Source organism: Eretmochelys imbricata, chromosome 3, assembly GCF_965152235.1.
Source record: "Eretmochelys imbricata isolate rEreImb1 chromosome 3, rEreImb1.hap1, whole genome shotgun sequence".
Taxonomy (NCBI): domain Eukaryota; kingdom Metazoa; phylum Chordata; order Testudines; family Cheloniidae; genus Eretmochelys; species Eretmochelys imbricata.
In genome coordinates, this window is record NC_135574.1 from 64,248,698 (window position 1) to 64,268,944 (window position 20,247).

The following is a 20,247-nucleotide window of genomic DNA, read 5'->3' on the forward strand; positions in this document are numbered from 1 at the left end:
CCCCCATCTCAAAACAGAGTAGAATCTTGTACAAGATTCCCAGGATAGGATTAAGATGAGACTAGTGCTGAAACACAGCACTTCCTGCACCAGAGAAGGCCTAGTGGCTCAGTTGGTAACACATTGCTTTAGCTGAAGAGCAATCTCATAATTCTCTTTTTTCATAGAACCCTCAGTTGCTGGGGGTCAAACTGGGAGTCATGTCTGCCCAAACTACATTGGTAGTTAAAACCTTTCCATTTTTCGACAAGCTTATACATGGTCAGAAAGGGACAAAAAGCAAGCACCAACTAAAGTGGATGCTGCCAAAGAAAAAAAATTGTAACACACCTTATGCTTAAATTACTGAGACCAAATTTCTTTGCAGCACCTTGCAACATTTTTATGGGGTTGACTTCTTCACCAACAACTTTGCCTTTTTTAGAAGACTTGGGTTTGTTCTTCTCTCTTTGATTTACTACATGCACTTGATTACTTCTGTAAACTTCAAATGCAGGCTTTCCATTAACATCTCCACTGAAACTCATTTTATTAAGGTTAGAAATTAAGGTATCTTGATATTCTTCTGTTTTTTCCTTATACAACATTCTTGGTTTGTAACCGTGAGTCAAAAGATCACAAGTGTCCATGTATATGAACTGCAGAAGGTATGTAAACAAATCTTGATGAACCTTCTCTATCATAAAGAGATCACATCCTATAGCATCTTCATCTTTACGATAGACATCTGGAGAGTCTAGTCGATTGTCATCTGAAATGAACAGCTTCCTGAAGAAGTCAGAACGCGTGGCCAAGATGTACTTGTGCGCAGGGATCATCCTAGTGCCGATCTGAAAAGTCACATCATGGATGTTGTCCATTTCATCTGTTTCCCCTAACAATTTGCCAAAATCCTCAACAAAACTTGATGACGACACACTTGGAATTTCATATAGGCTATAAAGACAAATAGTTATTTTTTATTTGGTTGAATTTTAAATTCTATCATGAGGGTTTTATTTTAAAATGAAGAACCTCAATTTTTTACTATTCTACATTACTATTCAAAGTTTCATACTGTATTCTTTAATATAAAGAAAATTCCTAAACTGATTAAAAGTGCAATATAAGAGCTAGATATTACACAATACTCCATATATAAATATATATTAAAATAATCCTGCGACATTTTTCTAAAGCACCAAATAAAGATAACATTTTTCTCTTCATACAAAAATGTATGGCTTAATATTTATAAAGTTATCAGCAGTATTAGTACTTTGCATGCTACCCATGTCATTTTATTGCAAGGAAGTGCTTGAAGTAATTCAGAAATGTAAGAATCTTTGACGCTGCATACTGAAGTCCAAAACAAAAATTCACGTTAAACAATATGCTAGATATTCTAAAATCTAAAAAGAGAGTGCAAGGAGCAGTACATCTTTCAATGTTTCATTTACTCCAACTTTATTTCAAAAATTTAAGTTTTTGTTTAATTTAAAAAACAGATCTCTTCTGTCTTTCAGTTTCTTATATTACAGGGCATCTCTGAGAAACAAGGAACCTGCATGTTAAGAAGGATTTCTATGACACTTTATGGAATGGAGAGTTAAAGTACATTAGAAGGTAGGTTTTAAAGGGGACTTGATTATAAGTGTTTGGCTTGAACATTTTGCCTTTGGATAAACTCAGGGCTGGTCTACACCCAAAACTTAGCTAGGTCTATCTATATCGCTTAGGGGTGTGGAAAAAAAAAATCACACATCTAAAACACAGTTAAACTGACCTAAGCACCGTGTACACTGTGGCTAGCCCAATGAAAGAATTATTTTGTCAACCTCGTTACTGCCATCTCAAGACTAGTGGATTCACTACAGCAACGAAAGAACCTTTGTCGCTGCAGTATGTGTCTACACTGCAAAGTTTCTAGTGTAGACATTCCCTAATTAATGGCTTTTTCCTTAAACAACCTCTACATAGTTGTCTACAAGTAAGTGCTAAGCCAAAATGACCATATTTACTATGATCTCTGCAGTAGCCAAAGATGGTCCTCTGTAAAGCAGAAATTTTAATTGAAACTGAAGACAAAACAAGACTTAATGGAACAGAAAAATGCTTTACACCCACAACCCCCTCAGTACTTTCAGTAATTGAAGTTACAGCCATAGATATCTGAAATATACCTTGTTTTAGGATCTGACTGTAAAACAGCAAAGTTACATCCATTAGGATCTGTGGTAACACTAACAGCTCTGTGGACAAAAGCAAGCTTCTCAAGTCGAATTCTTTCAAATACACTGTTTGTATCATAGTGACAAGACACATCATATGAGGAATTCTGAAGACTTGATACAACCTCTGTTAAAAAAGAGATGTTGGAAAAACATGGAAGGGTCAAACTAATTAAGATTTAACTGATAAAACAAAGGACAAAATTAATTACTGGTGTGAGTCCACTGAGTTGAGGTCAACAGAGTTACAACAGAGATCAGACTGAAGACTTTGGCCCAAATAGCATTGACTGCAATCAGGAATGGCATGCCTAAAGAGATAAGCCTACCTAGATTCTGATCCCTGGACTTGGGAGATCTCCCACCCAATGAGTACTCATCCAACCCAACCCTCCTCATTTTGTGAGATATCACACCCAAGATGGCATTGCTATGGATTAAATGAAGCATACTCTGCTTTTTCTATTGTACTTCAGTTACAACACTAGTAAGATATAGTACACAAAATGTCCCTTTACTATTTTCATGGTATATCTTCAGTTTGGAAAACTTAAAAGAAATTATTTTATTAATTATAAATTTGTGGCAAGTGAATTCTGAATAATGAACATTGGGAAATATTACTAAAATATTTCATTCCATTTCTGCTTAAAAAGATATTAAAATTATGCGCTTCTTAAACTGTAGTCTTAGGCAGAATGCAAGAACGCTATTAATACGCAACAAACAAAATGAAAATCTTTCTGCCTATCCAAAATCTTTCTACCTTTATAAGGTCACCAGTCCAGCACAAGGCCAGGGAGAGTGAACCCAAACTACAAAGGCCTTTGGTTCAATGTCTTTCAAGAATAAAGATATTTTAGTGCATTATGGAACTGTAAGACCAGACCAGCAGTAAGTAAGACCAGTGCACCATACGTTGCTATGTGGAAGGTCCAAATTAAACAGATTCCCTTGTTCTGACACTTTACAGAGCTAGAAGAACAGAGATGAGGAGGAAGAATTACCATGACATGTGACCTTCTTGGAAAGTAGAAAAGCAAAAAAGGAAACCTGATGGGTTAACTCAGCGTTTTGAGGAGGGAAGGAAATACCTTGCAATGAAGGAATGCAAGATTGGAGGCTTAAAACTGAAATAGTAAATTGGAAATTAAGGTCATGGAAATGTGATATGGCATTCATCTGTAGGCCATAAAAATCCAAACCCATCCAGCTTGGTGGTAACAAAGCAGTTACCATCTGTGGACTTTCAGTTGGTCCATGTGAACAGAGATGATTTTTTCAATCAATTCCTATGGAACAGGTGTTTGCAATTACAAAAAACAACTTCCTACTGCTGGGACCCTTAGTCAGCAGATTCAGCTAAGAATACAAGGATTGAATTCTTCTGGAAACTGAACTACATGCTGATCTATATAAGCAGTGTCCATGAAACAAGATAAAGTTACCCTAGCAGGGCAATGTGAAGAAGCACATACTCTTTTCACTTGTATCAATTCTTTACTGACAGGAGGACCCAATGCTGTACATCCAGTACATTTCAGGATCACTAACATTCACATAAGCGTTGGACACTTATGACCCTTTTCACCATGAGTTATTCAGGATACAGATTGTGCACCAGAAGCTCACTGTAAACTGAGAGAGACAAGTTAAACTGAACATGGCGGGGCAAACAAAAAACAATAGCAAAAACACTAAACTAGCTGAACAGTGCCAACTCTCTCCTATTTCTTTTATCTATCTGTCAGTCATGGAGGAAGTAGAGATAGCCCATCACATACTACCAATAAATCAGGCAGATTGTATAAGGGAAAATTCCCTCTCCCAATACAAAACCTGAAAAAAATTACAAATGTTGGGTGCGAGAGGAGAGAGAGGGAATGTAAAGATATTTATTGAATTAGAAATCGGTTATAAAACGTAGTCATGTACTTTCAAAAACACCTTAAAAGCATGAACTAACCTTTCTTTTCGGAAGTTTTTTTCCCTCCTTCTACCCACTTTCCTGTAAAGGCGTCACCATCCTGCGTGACAAACATTATTTCATTCCTATTTAAAGCAACGTCAGACATGAAGACTTGGCGGCCATAGACCCATCGACACTGCTTCATAGGACTGTTGGATGACTTCCAGCAAAACACCTAAAATATTAATGGTGAGGTGGAGGGGTTAAAGAGAATTTAGAAACCTACAGAAAAAAGCAAGTCACAGTGATGTGCACTACAGCTTTATTAAACCGGAAGCACGTTACCTCAAAATTACTGAGGAACAGAGGGAAGATTATGAATTGTTAACAATGCAAGTTTATTTGCAATGAATGATTTATTTCACTGTGAGCAGTAAAGGAAGATGCTCAGATATCAAAAGTTACCTGCCTATTTAAAAAAAAAAAAAAAAAAAAGCCTTAAACACTTTCTATTAGATAACTTTCCTTGTTTTGATGTTCATACCTACAATTTTTAGTTGCAAGTACCATTCTAAAAACGTAGGAGTCTACTGTTGCTATCTGCATTTTTAGAATAAAGCAGCAGAAAACTGAAGTAATTACTATGAAGTAGCTAGATTATGAAGCAATTAGGATTCCAGTTGTACTTTCCCTCTTTCTTCTTGCACTTCAATAGAACCCAAATGAAATATCTTGTTCAAGGAGAACCAGAAGTATACCAGTCTTTAATGAGGGCAATGCCTACCAAATGACAAGTAGATTCCACCTCTTAGTTATTTTAGGTACATTTGTCTTCTAGTTCCTTTGCTTCTAACACCAGGCAACATTCAAAATATATCTATTTTTTTACAAGAACAAAGATAGTCTAACACATTTCAAGAACACAATATGCCTGTCTTTAACTATCAGACTAACACCACCAAAAAAACCTCAATGCTTTTTTAAACTTTAAGAAGATAAAAACATAAGAATGGTATGACTCAGAACAGTCAACGGCCTTCTAGGCCAATATTCTGTCTTCCAACAGTAGCCAGTGCCAGATGCTCCAGAGGGAATGAACAGAACAGGGCAATTATTGAGCGATCCATCCCGTCATCTAATTCCTGCTTCTGGCAGTCAGAGGCTTACAGACACCCAGAGCATGGGATAACGTCCCTGACTATCTTGGCTAATAGCACTGATGGACTACCCTCTATGAACGTATCTAATTCTTTTTTGAACTCCATTAGAGTTTTCACCTTCACAATATCCCCTAGCAACGAGTTCCACAGATTGACTGTGCGTTAAGTGAAGAAGTACTTCCTTACATTTTTGTTAAACTTTCTACCTATTAATTTCACTAGGTGACCTCTGGTTCCTGTGTTATGTGAAGGGATAAACAACACTTCCTTGTCACCTCCTCCACACCATTCATGATTTTATAGATCTCTATCGTATCTACCCTTGGTCGTCTCTTTTCAAAACTGACCTGTCCCAGTCTTTTTAATCTCTCCTCATCTGGAAGCTGTTCCACACGCCTGATCATTTTTGTTGTCCTTTTTCCCCCCCACTCTAATATATCTTTTTTGAGATAGGGCAAGTAGAACAGCAAGCTGCATTAAAGGTGTGGGTGTCCCATGGATTTATACAGTGGCATTTTGCTATTTTCTGTCTTATCTATCCCCTTCCTAATTGTTCCTAACATTCTGCTAGCTTTCCTGACTGCCAGTGCACATCAAGCGGATGTTTTCAGAGAACTATCCACAGTGACTCCAAGATCTCTTTCTTCAGTGGGAACAGCTACCCAACGTTTTTTATGTAAAGTTGGGATTATGTTTTCCAATGTACATTAATTTCTATTTATCAACATGAAATTCATCTGCTATTTTGTTGCCCAGTCACGCACGTTTATGAGATCCCTTTGTAACTGTTCACAGTCAGCCAATTTGGTCTATTTTGAGCAATTTTGTATCATCTGCAAATTTTGCCACTTCACTGTTCACCCCCTTTTCGAGATCATTTATGAATATGTTGAACAGCACAGGTATCAGTACAGACCCTTGGGGAACACCACTATTTCTCTCTCTCCTTTGTGAAAAATGACCCTTTTAACCAGTTACTGATCCACGAGAGGCCCTTCCCTCTTATTCTATGACTGCTTACTTTGCTTAAGAGGCTTTGGCATGGGACCTTGCCAAAAGCTTTCTGAAAGTCCAAGTACACTATATCAACTGGATCACTCTTGTCCACGTGCTTGTAGACTGCCTCAAAGAATTCTAATAGACTGCTGATGCATGATTCTGTTTACAAAAAGCCATGTTGACTCTTCCTAACCATATTGAGTTCATCTATGTGTCTGATAATTCTGTTCTTTACTATAGTTGTAACCAATCTGCCTGGTACTGAAGTGTGTAATTGCCAGGAGCCTTTTATAAAAGTCAGCATTCACATCCATTCATCTGGTACAGAGGCCGATTTAAGTGACAGGTTTCATACTGCAGTTAATAGTTCTGCTATTTCATATTTGAGTTCCTTCAGAACTCTTGGGTGAATTCCATCTGGTCCCTATTACTTATTACTGTTATATTTATCAATTTGTTCCAAAACCTCCTCTATTGACACCTCAATCTGAGACAGTTCCTCAGATCTGTCAATTCAAAAAAAAAAAAAAATGGCTCAGGTGTGGGAATTTCCCTCACATTCAGTGCAGTGAAGGTTAATGCAAAGAATTCATTTCACTTCTCCACAACCTTCTCTTCCTTGAGTGCCCCTTCAGCACTTTGAACATTCAGTGGCCCCAGAAACGCTTTGTTTTACACAGGCCAAGATTACAAAGCAGAATCAGAGATTTGGTTATGATCAAAGATCACCCATGGAACATATTTAAGGCAGGACAGATTTACAGAACTGCAGGTGGGGGAAAGGGGTGGGTGTGACAGTCTGTACCCCTATGTTCACCTCTTTTACAAGACTATGATAAATTCTGTACAAAGTATGGCTTGTGAGGTATAATTCAAAAACTCATTTTGCTGATCATTATTGTCCTGGTAAAATGTGTGTGGCCCCATTGTACGTAAAGTTATAAGATTCCTCTGAACGTTAGTATTAAGACATATTACAAGTCCGGGGAGCAGTCACAAATCCCAGAGACAAAAGACTCAACAAAACCTCAGCCAGGTGTCAACAAAATCAAATGAACCATCTCATGGTTAAGTGGCCATTGTTTGGCAGAAAAGAGGGTGTGTAGGTGGAAAAAAAAATTACATCTTGACAAAAAAAGCAGCTTGGGGTTCCCGTCTACAAAGACTTTCTATCACCTGAACCTCAGGCGGAAATGTTTCTCAAAAGAAGAGAAAGCACTATAAGAAGGGAGATTAGATGCCCTAAATTCTCTCTCCTTTTCTTGCTACCTACGGCATCGACAACACCTGAAGAAAAATTAAGCGACATTAGATTGGGGGAGGGATCCTGACTGCAAGAAATTCACATCAGTAAGCCTGCTGAAACATGTGTTGAAAGAGATCTATGTTCTGAATTCACTTAACTTGTTAAGTTAGGCATTAGTTGCATTTTACTTTTATTTTCTTGTAACCAATAATGACTTTTATGCCTCATTACTAGTAATCACTTAAAAATCTATCTTTCTGAAGTTAATAAATTTGTTTTATTGTTTTATCTGAACCAGTATGATTGGATTGAAGTGTTTGGGAAACTCCATTTGAGATAACAAGATTTGTGCATATCATTTTTTATTCATAAAATGACAGACTTCATATGAACTTGTATTGTCCAGCAGAGCTGGGCAGTACAAGATGAACATTTCTGGGGAAAGTCTGGGACTGGGAATTTGCTGGTGTTCCTCTACAGTGTAATTCAAGAGTGACTGGTAACAGTACTAATATACTATAACTGGGAGTAATTTACATGCTGGAGGCTGTGTGCAAGCAGACCAGAAGTGGTTGCTCTCACAGCAAAGCAGTGTAAAATGCACCCCAGCCTCGGAGAACTGAGGGGATACAGCTGTTCATCGGTCCAGATTGTACCCTGGGTAACGTCACAGAGGGAAGAAACTGCGCAGCAAGTTTCCTTTTCCTTCAGTACTACATGAGGAGAGGGGAGATAAGGCTAGACCACCAACTGTTGATTCAGTACTGAAAAGCAAAAGGGGGTCCCCTCTCTTCCAAGCAGTCATTTGCGATGTTTATGCCTAAGACACCCTTGATACTCACAAAACTACCAGTTTCCATTTTACTTGTGTAAAATTGGCATAACAATCTGGTGTAAACTGACATAAACACCACTGAAGTAAACAGAGCTATGCTGATTCATATTGGCCCAGCAACTCTATGAATTAGAAGATATTGCAGCCACACTGGTGATCCCACAGGCACAGTAACTTTACGAGTCACATGGCTTACAGCACACATGTGCGCACACATAAACCTCTTGACAAAATATTACCATCTAATTTGAAAGACTAGATGCACCTATCAAAAATCTGCTTTATCCTATAAAAACAGCTCAGTCATGTTGCAAAAGTGAAGACAGAAAAATGCAGAGAGGAACACCAGTTCAGTTCTGTCCTCTTTATTCTTTATGTGCTGGCACAATTTTAGATTTCTCTTCCACTGCAGCATTTTCGTTAAACAAAAATTTTACAAAGACCACTAGATGGTGCTGCAAGTTTAGAATTTGCAGTGAACTAATTCCAGGATGCTTTGAGTTTTCAGGGTTTCTAAGAAGAGTTCCTGTAATATGGAAAGCTTTAGTAAATTCTTCTGCATTGTCATACTAACCAGAAGGTACAATTGTCCGCAATTAAACATATATACTAAGCCATTCATTGGGTATAGCACATAAACTTTTAAGTGTGGTCAGACATACTGTACATTGTATCTCTAAGGTAATGGTTTGAGAGTGGGCTGTAGTCACACTCGGAAACAGAAGAGACACAAACAGAGGTTCTAGCCTGTTGTACACTGTTGCAGTGGTTCATGTGAGAGTATCAACCGTAACACTGGCAGCTGTGTACAAGAGGGATGGACATTTTCAGATAAGGATATTGGCCTCTCTTAACATGGCAATTTAGACCAACATCTGACCAATATTAAGTGTAACATCATGCACTTGTGGCAAACAATGAACACAGAACAAAAAAAAACTAAGGACCTAAAAACCAGTGGCCCACACTTAAGTAACCATTAATTCTCTCAGTACCATACCCAGGTCATCAGGTTCTTTTTCCAATGTCTCGCTCACATTGCTGTCAGCAGAATGAAAGTGATGTGGAACAAGCAGACAGTTCTGTGATGAAATTGAAGGGATGGCAGGAGTGGAGAAGACAGCTTGCAAAGAAACTACAAACCAGGGCAGAGGAGTTCTTAGATAACTGTTCTTTGGGTTAACTTTGATGAATTTTTCAGCCAGATGACACCCACTCAGAATTCAGATGCCATCCTTCTCCCATACCAAAAAGAGAATTCTACTCAGAGAAGTTAAAATACACTTGGGAGCCCCCGTGGTTCTGTTCTCAATTTACCTAGCCCTTTCAATATACTTCTTGTTTCAAAAGAATTAATACATTAGGCAGACAACTTACTCGTCCAGCTTCATCCAGGGCAAGAATGCAAGTCTTTTGACCCCCATTTTCTTTGAGATGTTGAGGATCCATCTTGTATTCCAAATATCCCCCATTAACAAGAACCTTTTTTAGGTTCAGCTGTCTGAATGAACACAAAAGCAAAGATAACATTAATATTTCTTTTACATATAATTGAGATTTTACATTTAGAGAATCACTTTAAAAAGCAGCTAATGTAACATACATAGTTTATTGTTATTGTGATTAATTTTCCCTCGTGGTATATTTACCAGTCCTTAGAAACAAAATATTCTCATGGCTTGAGACATACAGAAGTTGTCTCATGTCCATCCATTCTTCAAAATAGGTTATCTTCATCTCCACAGAGAGAATACCCTCCTATGGTAAAGAACTGATGGACAAGTCAAAAAAGATGAAAATGAACCTCAAGCTCAAGACCCCAGGATAGAATTACAGCTACCTTGTACAGCTATGGCATATTACACTTTAAATAAAAATAGTAATAATAATAATAAAAAAGTTACTTCTGTTGAAAAAAAAAACAACCCACCACATAGCACAATATGAGAACAACAAAATTAGTTACCAATTCATCTTTCCTTTTTGGTGTGTTTCCTTAGCACAAACTGATCCATATGACCAACCTCACCCAGACAGAAGGAAGTAAAAAAGACTCCCCCCTACCCTTCCCCAGTAGGCAAACTGGCACACAAAGGTTCTACATGATGACTAAACTGGGCTAGCAGCAGCAGTTTGGATGTGTGTGAGGGAGCTCAGGGCTAGGGCAGGGGGTTGTAGTGCAGGGGTGAGGGGGCGACACTTCCTCAGGGAGAGGGGAGGCCTCCCCGGTTCCGACTGGCATGTCTCTGCAGCTCCTAGGTGGAAGGGCCAGGGGGCTCTGTGCGCTACCTGCACCCACACATGCCGTCCCCCACAGCTCCCATTGGCTGTGGTTCCTGGCCAATGGGAGCTGCGGAGCTGGTGCATGTGGTGGGAGCAACAGAGGAGCCCCCCGACTGCTGCTCTCCCCCTAGGAGATGCAGGGACATGCCGTTGGAGCCAGGTAGGGAGACTGCCAGACCCGCCAACCCTCCCACAGCACCAGCGGGAGTCCCGGGCCGCACACTGCCGCCCCACCCCAGCATGGGTCCCAGGCCATGCAGCACTGCCCACACACACACACACACACACCCCGCAGCAGGGGTCCTGGGCTGTATGCCACTGCTCCCCCCACCCCCACCAGCACGCCAGAGCAACCCTGGCCCAAGTTTTAGTTAGTAAAAGTCCTGAACAGGTCACGGGCCATGAATTTTTGTTTACTACTTGTGACTTGTCCACGACTTTTACTAAAAATACCCGTGACTAAAACGTAGCCTTACTTATAGTTTTCACACAGACTCCTGAAAACACTAGAATGCAACACATAAAACTTTATACATTGAAAGATCCATTTTCCTCGAGCTTCAACAGTTCATACCCATGGCCCATTAATAAAATTTATTTATTTAAAAATCCATACTTCATCCTTACAGAATTCATCAAGTTTCTGGGTGGATAAAATTGATTTAAAAAAAAAAATTAGATTCTTTTAAATTGAAATACTTTTCTTTTAAAAAATAAAAGTGTTTTAATTTTCATAATTTAAAATTTTATTTTATTAAAGTCATTTAAGTAAATAAAAAAATATTGTGCATGAATAAGTCCTCCTCAAGATGTTGCTTTACTTATATACAAAAAAATCAGGGGAAAACATCTAACTTTTGAGGTTAACTTTATGTATGTGTCACAATATCTATATATTATTTTCAGTTTTTACAACATAATGAATGCTAGTATGTATTTCTTCAAATGTCTTTCATTTTGTTGGGCAGAAAAGCTTATTCCTTAGTTACTTTTGGTTTCAGTTCAGCTAGCAGGTGCAGGGATCACATTTTCTTCATTTTCAATAGTTTAAAGTTGAGAAACCAATTGAGAGTTTAAAAAGCAGGAAAGTTTGTTTTGTTCTTCCACTATATTAACAAAAGCCACATGGTGGAGGATCAGATTCACTAATTCTAAGAACTTGAACAATTCCATCCAGATTTTCCAAGGTTTTGAGGCACCTTAAAATACAGGATTTTCAAATGCACCTAAACCAGTTAGGCTCCTAACTTTCTTTGTTTCTAGTCACCATGGGTCAGGTTTTGAAGGTTCTTAGGTGCTGATGAAAATCCCAATAGTATCTAAGCAGGTAACTCCCTTTGATTTAGGTGCATTTTAAGGCAAAGAAACTTCACAAATCTGGCCCATGGTGACCAGAAAAAATCCATCAACTACAGTAACTACAGTTAATACCTCCTTTGTTAATTTTACACTTTTTTATGACATTTCTTTACTAGATCTTTTTTTAACTTGGATTTGTGCCAAGCTAAATTTAGACGGACATTGGAATTCAAATAATATACACACAAACAATATTTTAAGAGTTTTATTTGACCTTTGATGTGCCAAGTACATAGGAAAGTAAGTTTATAAAAATCTGTTGTTTATTAAATCAGTTTTAAATGCAATCTGAATAAATCTATGTTAAAGCTATAGAATTGCTTAAATAAATATGTATAGATATAGTGAAAACTTCCTGGTTAGCACAAGTACCCAATTTATAATTTAAAGGCTACATTTGGTTGAAAATCTACATTTTTAATGGTTATACCAACCAAATGAGAATTAACCTTTCTTTAGGAAAATAACTAAAAATCATTTATTTTAAATTGATTTAAAGTAAATAAACCCTGACAAATTTTTAAACTACTTTCTTCTCCCCGTTCTAAATTAGAAGGGATTTTAAAAGGGTTTACATATAAGTATGGAAGTTTCTCCATCATCATCAAATTGAGAAATAAGACTGAGGATTCAAAAATGACAGCTGCTGGAAGAGAAAATTAAGAGTAATTTGGCTAGAACAAAAGGAAGCTTCTCTTAATGTTTTCCCCCGCATCTGATTTTCCTGCATCTGCAACCCTCACAGATTTGTTTCATTTAAATATTCAGTAATTAAAAGTATCCACAAGAAGAAAAGGAGTACTTGTGACACCTTAGAGACTAACACGTTTATTTGAGCATAAGTTTTCGTGAGCTACAGCTCACTTCATTGTCCAATGAAGTGAGCTGTAGCTCACGAAAGCTTATGCTCAAATAAATGTGTTAGTCTCTAAGGTGTCACAAGTACTCCTTTTCTTTTTGCGGATACAGACTAACACGGCTGCTACTCTAAAAGTATCCAATTATACATACTCTAATTTCTAGAAGCCTTTTTAACAGTTGTATTTTAACTCAGCTATTAGCATATGGCTATTTTACACACTCCCAAATACAAAATAAATCTATTTAGTAAAGAAACAAGCCCAGCCTTCAATGCCTCCACTAAACAATTAGATCAAGCCAAGCTCAAGAAGTCCAGGAAGAAGCAACTGTAAAAGTGACCCGGTATATATTACTTCTTGAACACAAATATCCCCCCTCCAAATCTCTTCCAAAATAGTTTGAAAAAAGAAAAAGAACAGTGAAACTAACTTAGTATTGTACTTCCCTGTAAAGGAAAAAATACATACTTGGAAGCCATCTTCTTGCACTGATAGTCTGTGAGCAAGTAAATATCCCCTCTTTCAGTAACACATACTGTAGCGCCATCACTTGCAGCGACTAAGGACAAAATGATGTCCTTATGATGCAAAGCAGAGACTTGGCGAGGAGCAGTTACACACTTCTCTCCATTAGGATCCAGCATATATCCTACAACAAAATACAAACCCCCCATTTATGTTATTTGAGATTCCATAATTTGTCATTTGATTTTGAGAACTCTTCCCCATTCTCTCCTATAAATGTTGCTGAAAAGCCAATTAAAATTTAATTTTTCTATGTTACCAACTCATCTTCACAATTATTAGGCAGAAACAAATCAAAAGGTACTTGTCATTTTTTGTCACATTATCACAAAAATGAAGCTTTGAAAAAAGGTAATGGATTTCTGGTCTACACAATCACAGACCATAGAAAGATAATTAAATATGGTTAGCCATTACAATCACACAACAACAGCTGCATTTATCTTGCTTACCACACTAAACTGGAAGTTCATTAGCAGGACAGATTACACTGTATAAACTCAATTTTACTTTGACTGTGGCAAGACTGTGATATTAGTTGCCACATCACATGAACACAGCCTCCATATATCCATAACTAGTTATTGGCAGGTGCCAAACCAGCTCCTGCTGCATGAACTGACTGTTCAGAAATTGAACAAGCCTGTTTGTAAAGGCTCTTGTACCTAGTTGTAGGGTGGGTTTGATTTTTTGTTTTGTTTTTGGGGGGAGTGGGGGAGAGATAAAAGGGAAGGATTCAGACACTCAATCCCATTCCTGTTTCCTATTTTTTAAGAAGAAAACTATTTTTATAAGTTACTAAAAGTCAGCTATTAATTACACATGGTATCTCTAAGCATATTCTTGATGCCAGTCACCTCAGAGATTATAAATACATTTATTTTAATTTTCTGTTTGACTTTTTCCAGAATATACACAGAACTCTAAGTGCTTATTTTCAAACAATATTTTGTAGCAATTAAAAAAAAAAAAAAAAAAGGTCTTCCACGTTATTGCTAATTTGACTGTCCTTATATTAGTAATACCCACCACAATATTCCTTGTGCTATCATATTCACTAATACTTTATCCCACTTCCTCCACAGCTGTTTAGCCCACCTCTTCCCCAAATACTCAAGAAAAGAAATGGATTTTGTGATCAAGCCCAGCAGGTAGACAAATCCAGGCTTTGGCAAACCATACTGTGTGGAGAACATTTCAGAACCCAAAACCCCTTCTGAAGAACTCTTAAGAGGCTCCAAATTCAATTGATCAAGACTTTGGTAGTACACCTCTACCCCAATATAACGCAACCCGATATAACACAAATTCGGATATAACGCAGTAAAGCAGCGCTCTGTGGGGCGGGGCTGCACGCTCTAGCAGATCAGCGTGTCAGCATGCCTGGCTCCAACACGCTGCTCTGAGCGGCGTGTTAAGGGTACCGGGCCAGGGCCGAAGGGTTGATTAAGGGGCAAAGGGTCTCGGGGGGGGCGGTCAGGGGACAGGGAGCAGGGGGGGTTGGACGTTTCGGAGGTTCGGGGGGCGGGACAGTCAGGGGACGGGGCGTTGGAGTCCCGGGGGGCTTGTCAGGGGGCGGGGGTGTGGATAGGGGTGAGGGAAGTCAGCGGGGGAGGTTGGATGGGTCGGGGGTTCTGAGGGGTCAGTCAGAGGGCGGGAAGTGACTATTAATAACAGAAATGCTCGAGGCCAAAGCAAGTTCGATATAACGCGGTAAGATTCTTTGGCTCCCAAGGACCGCGTTATATCAGGGTAGAGGTGTACTGTATAGAGACAGAGACAGATACAATCCCTTAAGTAAACGTTGTTAATAATTATTAAAATAGATTTAAATTTATTTAAAATGCTAAAAATTGTCTAAAATGATAAAAACCTGTGCAAGTCAGACATTAATATAAATACTGACAAAGTAAAATATACACCCAAAATAAATAACTGTTTCAGTCTTATTGTTTTTACAGTACTGGCGGGGGTTAGAAGACAGAGTTATTGAAAGAGTGAGAATTTACACAAAGCTGCATTTCAACAACATTGTTGTAATTTAACCACCATACATTCTCCCCCATCCCTGTACTGAAAATGTGGCTTATGACATCAGGCTCTGCTGTCGCAGGAGGAGTGACAGAGAGGATTGAGCCACATTGGTCTAGCAGAAGCAAGAATCCTACTGTATATCCCACTTATTGGAGTAGCAGAAATTGTATTAGGGTGTACTAAGAGGGCCATGAAATAGCACGGAAACATTATGAACTTAAATTTAAGAACAGAACATGAGATATTTTTAAAATATTTCCTATTAATGACAATTTTCTTATCAATAAAGGTTGTTTTTTATTCCCCAACAGTAATATACAACATTTAACCACTGTTGCTTGCTCCAACATAGGAGAGATAAAAGCACAGTTTCCAGAGAAGTGCCTAAGCTTCATGGAGTCAGCATACTAGTGCATGTAAACAAAAAGCACCAGGATTAGCTAACAAAACTTTTCAATCTGCACAGATGTAAACCCAGAGAAAGAGAAACTCAGTCTAAACACCAATATCAGTCTGAGGTTCTAAAGTGTTAAAATGGCAAAAATATTTCATTTCTCACAGACCCTTAACTATAAATGAAGTTCACTGCTATGTGGTATGTTTAATAAGCTATCGTCTTAACTCATCAAATGAAGATTTATTCTGGAAGCAAGAATAAAAGACAATTCTAGTAATGGCTTAGCAAAAATAGCAAACAAAAAACCCCACAATGCATATTCAGATACGTATCTTTCTTTTAAAAAGTTAGTAAGGATGAAAAATTGAGGTAATTCCCAATAGTATATTTACAGATAGGGGAAAGCTGGATAGAGAACATAAAAAAGTGCCAACAGCGTGCCCAGTGCTGTGCACAACACAAGCACTCCCCTTGGGAAATTACAAATTTAAACCATGTTGTCTGCAGTGTTGTTATAGCTGTGCTGGTCTCAGGATATTAGAGAGAGATCAGGTAAATTAAGTAAAATCTTTTATTGGAACAACTTCTGTTGGTGAGAGGCAAGAGCAGCTCTTTGTAGCTCAGAAGCTTGCGTCTTTCACCAACAGAAGTTGGTCCAATAAAAGATATTACCTCACCCACCTTGTCTCTCTAAATTTAAACAATGACATTCTGTATCCTGAAAGTCTGCACTGATGGGCCACACAAGAGTCACAGAAGAGAAAGTTGGCCAAATAAATTTGAACAGTAAAGCTACATTTGACTTACCCCACTCATCCTCAAGCATAAAAATAATCATTGACAGCAGTAAAAAAAGAGTGTGTTTTGGAGCCAGTGGAAGACAAGTATAAACCAACATTAATTAAGCTTCTTTTCTCATACAGATGACGGCTTTTACTTTGAGTAACATTTTTAAAGGCCGATTTTTATTTGTATAACAAAACATTCTTACCTAGCTGGCCACCATTCAGTCCCATGGTATATATAGCTTCTCTAGTCCATAGCACTGTATGGAATCTGCCTGCAGCCACTCCAATCACCATTCTACCTTTCAGATTTTTTGCCTGAACCTACATATAAAAGCAAAGATTTTCATATAAGTGTCAAATCCCAAGCAAATAAAATGTGATGTGCATAAATCAACTTCTTATTTGGCAATAATGAAGTCCATACTAATTAAACTCTTAATGGTTGTATCAGTTTCACTGAAGATTTAGTATAACTAACTTTTGAAATGAACCCTGCTTTTTTTAAGTGAGACACTGTTTCATCAAAGACAAAGAGGAACAAGAAAAATCCAGAAAGGGTTAGCCTATTTCTCCCCTCCTACGCCCCACCACCACCACGCTAGATTAGAGCCATGCCACCTTGGGCTATCAACAGATCTCAGAATTAAGCAGGGTTAAGTTCAGTTCTTAGGTGAGACAACCAAAGAAAAATACAAGTTCTGTAAAAAGTGGCTATTGGAAAGCCTCACTCTGTTTAAGTACCAGTGTCCTAGCATGCTGTAAGAGAGCATTTTGATGCTAGATTTCATCCAACAGATGGCAAGTGAAATTAAGAAAATGACCACTTGTGGTCATTGGAGATGTAATCCCATTCCCTGGCGAAACTTTGACTGCCTCCCAACATTCTTCAACAGGTTCAATTAGACCTGTTACTCTTCGCTTCCTCTTGCTAGCTGCCGTGTAATGCTGTGCTACTGAATGCTGTTAGTTGTATTTCACTCCAGATGGCACTTCCCTTCAGTAGTAGGTAAAGCAATTCTTGCATGTATAGTTGCTTTGAGATAGTAAATAACTTATTCTGAGGTATCACCTTGGGCAAGTTCTCCTCCCTGAAACCTGTGCTTCTTGTCTACAACTATCAGGAAATGTCATTGCAGAAAATTTTCTTTTCCTCTTCTCACTCTCTTATCCCTATTACTATTTTTCCCAAACCACTATCAACCTCTGACATTAAAAGGGCTTTCAGGCAAAGGGTGCACTGGGGAGTGCGGGGAAGCCAATGACTTAATGTGCATGTCTAACCTTACAAAGACACAAACCAGTGGCCTAAAACAATCCATGAAAAAGGATACCACTTAGTAAATATGTATTTTTATTTTCACTCATTTGAAATAGAAACCTTTAACTAAAGGAAGTACTTCAGAGTAATATACTTCAGCACTTTTCTTGCAACTGTGCCTAGTCATCAAGTACAGGATTTAGTACTTCTATAACAGGGGTTGGCAACCTTTGGCACGCGGCCCATCAAGGCAATCTGCTGGTGGACCACAAGACATTTTGTTTACATTGACCGTCTGCAGCCACGGCCCCCCGCAGCTCCCAGTGGCCACGGTTTGCCATTCCCCACCAATGGGAACTGTGGGAAGCAGCGGGCAGCACATCCACAACACATGTGTGTGGCACATCCACACCACTTCCTGCAGCGGCAAACCGCGGCCACTGGGACCTACAGGGGGCCATGCCTGCTGACGGTCAATGTAAACGCAATGTCTCGCGGCCCGCCAGCAGATTACCCTGATGGGCCGAGTGCCGAAGGTTGCTGACCCCGTTCTATAAGCTTAGAATCCAAGCAGAGCACAGACAGGCAAACCATCTGATTACATTACACAAATATTTAACATTGAGATTGTGTGCTGATGAATTGGAGAAGATGGTTTTATTCGACCCCATGTTCCACTTGAATTATCCCTACAAAGTTTACATATAGACATCAATATGATCTTAACATTTCACTCTCAGTGAGGAAAAGGTCCACGTAGTAGCTAAGCAGTTATTACCTGTCTGGGAACACTGCAATTAGTAGGAGGAGGAAGAATACCCAATTGATGGTAAGTATTTAGGCCAAAGGTGTAAACATATCCATCTTCTGTTAAAACAACAGTATGATCCTTAGCTGCTGCTACCTGGGAACACTGATGGCCAATCAGACCTTCCACAAGTCTTGGAACCTAGTACAGATCGACCAAGTGTTGAAAACATTAAAAACACTCATTTCTGTACTCAGAGAATTTTTTAAAAAACCATACACACCCCCCATCACCAAATCACACCAAAAACCCCACAACAAAAATAGAAATGCAAAAGAAAACTCATTTAAAAAGGTACAGAATTGTGTAATTATTGTTTGATATATTAACACATTGCATATCACATGGAAAGAAGATTAATATGACAAAATACTTTTAGCATGTACCTTTAGAACAGATCACCTGAAATCTACTCAGAAACTAAATCTAAAACATCTGAGCAGTTTTCAATAGTCACAATTAATGGTGTGTTTGTGTTTGTTTTCTGAAGTTACTCTGATAGAAAAAGGCTTCCTTCTTTCTCCTAAATACATATTTTTCCTCCAAAATTACAGTGATGCAGTACGGGTTTGAGGTCCAGTCTCTCAATTCCACTGAAAAGAGGAGAATCACAGCTTTCCAAAAGCCACTTGCTTCTAGCCCTGATTAAAAATGCTGTTTCAGCTAATTTTCAAGTGGGGGGATAGGGGACCACACAAACACACACTAAGGGATTTTGTTTAAAATCAATTAAATATATAAGGTTTCTCTATAATAGTATCAATCTCCATAATATCAAGGCCTTCATGGCTTTCCGTCAGGACATCTGTAAATTGGATTCATAGTACTAAAGAAGCTTGGCATTATAAATGGAGTGATCAAAAAAACTCAGCTATTTCTTTTTTAAATGTGACATTTACAGAATATAGGTGAAGTGGTCAAATGATGGTATTGGTACTTGTTTGGGACCTAAATCAGTCATTTATGGCTTTGCCATTCATTTGGCATTCATTCACATAATTCATATGGTTATTCCAAATTCTAACCAATAATGTCTTTACAGCACACAACTTTATAATATTGTGGGGGAAACTGCTGTTAACCTTGCTGTTGAAACTGACCCCATCCCATTCTACAGCAAAATCTACGCACTATATGCAACATATGCAAAAACTGTAACACAAGAGGCCTACAGGCCTGTATCCTGTAAGACTTGGCTTAAGCTAAAGCATTTACGTACACTAGGCTGCGGCACTTGACCGAGATAATGGACTAGGCCAATCTCTAACTAGAAAAGAGCCAAAAGGGCCTTCAGAAGAGTCCCTAGCTGTCCATTATATGAACCCTCCACACTGCAAAAGTTCCTAGTCAAAATGCTGCCACAGCAAACTGCAGATCTTGATAAGATCTTGATAATAACATGGTGCGTCAGCACTGTGCTAGTTATGAAACTGCCCTTCCATTAATTCGTTATAAGGCTTTATTAATAATGCTTGAGTGGTAAGGAAATGTATCATTTGGCTTGAATTTGGACCTATATAAAAGTCTGGTATTATAGGGGCAGGGCAGAGAGAGACCAGGGTAGCACCTGCATGTG

General features: G+C 38.5%; 1 protein-coding gene across 1 annotated transcript in view; it reads right to left on the reverse strand.

The window, feature by feature from the left end:
- IBTK (inhibitor of Bruton tyrosine kinase) overlaps positions 1-20,247 on the reverse strand; it is a 96,741-nt gene that overhangs the window by 56,337 nt on the left and 20,157 nt on the right. The window contains exons 6-12 of the mRNA XM_077812747.1: positions 18,642-18,812; positions 16,809-16,926; positions 13,330-13,510; positions 9,737-9,860; positions 4,177-4,354; positions 2,163-2,337; positions 331-936 (exon numbers count right to left, since the gene is read on the reverse strand). Of these exons, the coding sequence (XP_077668873.1) occupies positions 331-936; positions 2,163-2,337; positions 4,177-4,354; positions 9,737-9,860; positions 13,330-13,510; positions 16,809-16,926; positions 18,642-18,812 (1,553 nt within the window). The remainder of the gene's footprint in view (positions 1-330; positions 937-2,162; positions 2,338-4,176; positions 4,355-9,736; positions 9,861-13,329; positions 13,511-16,808; positions 16,927-18,641; positions 18,813-20,247) is intronic.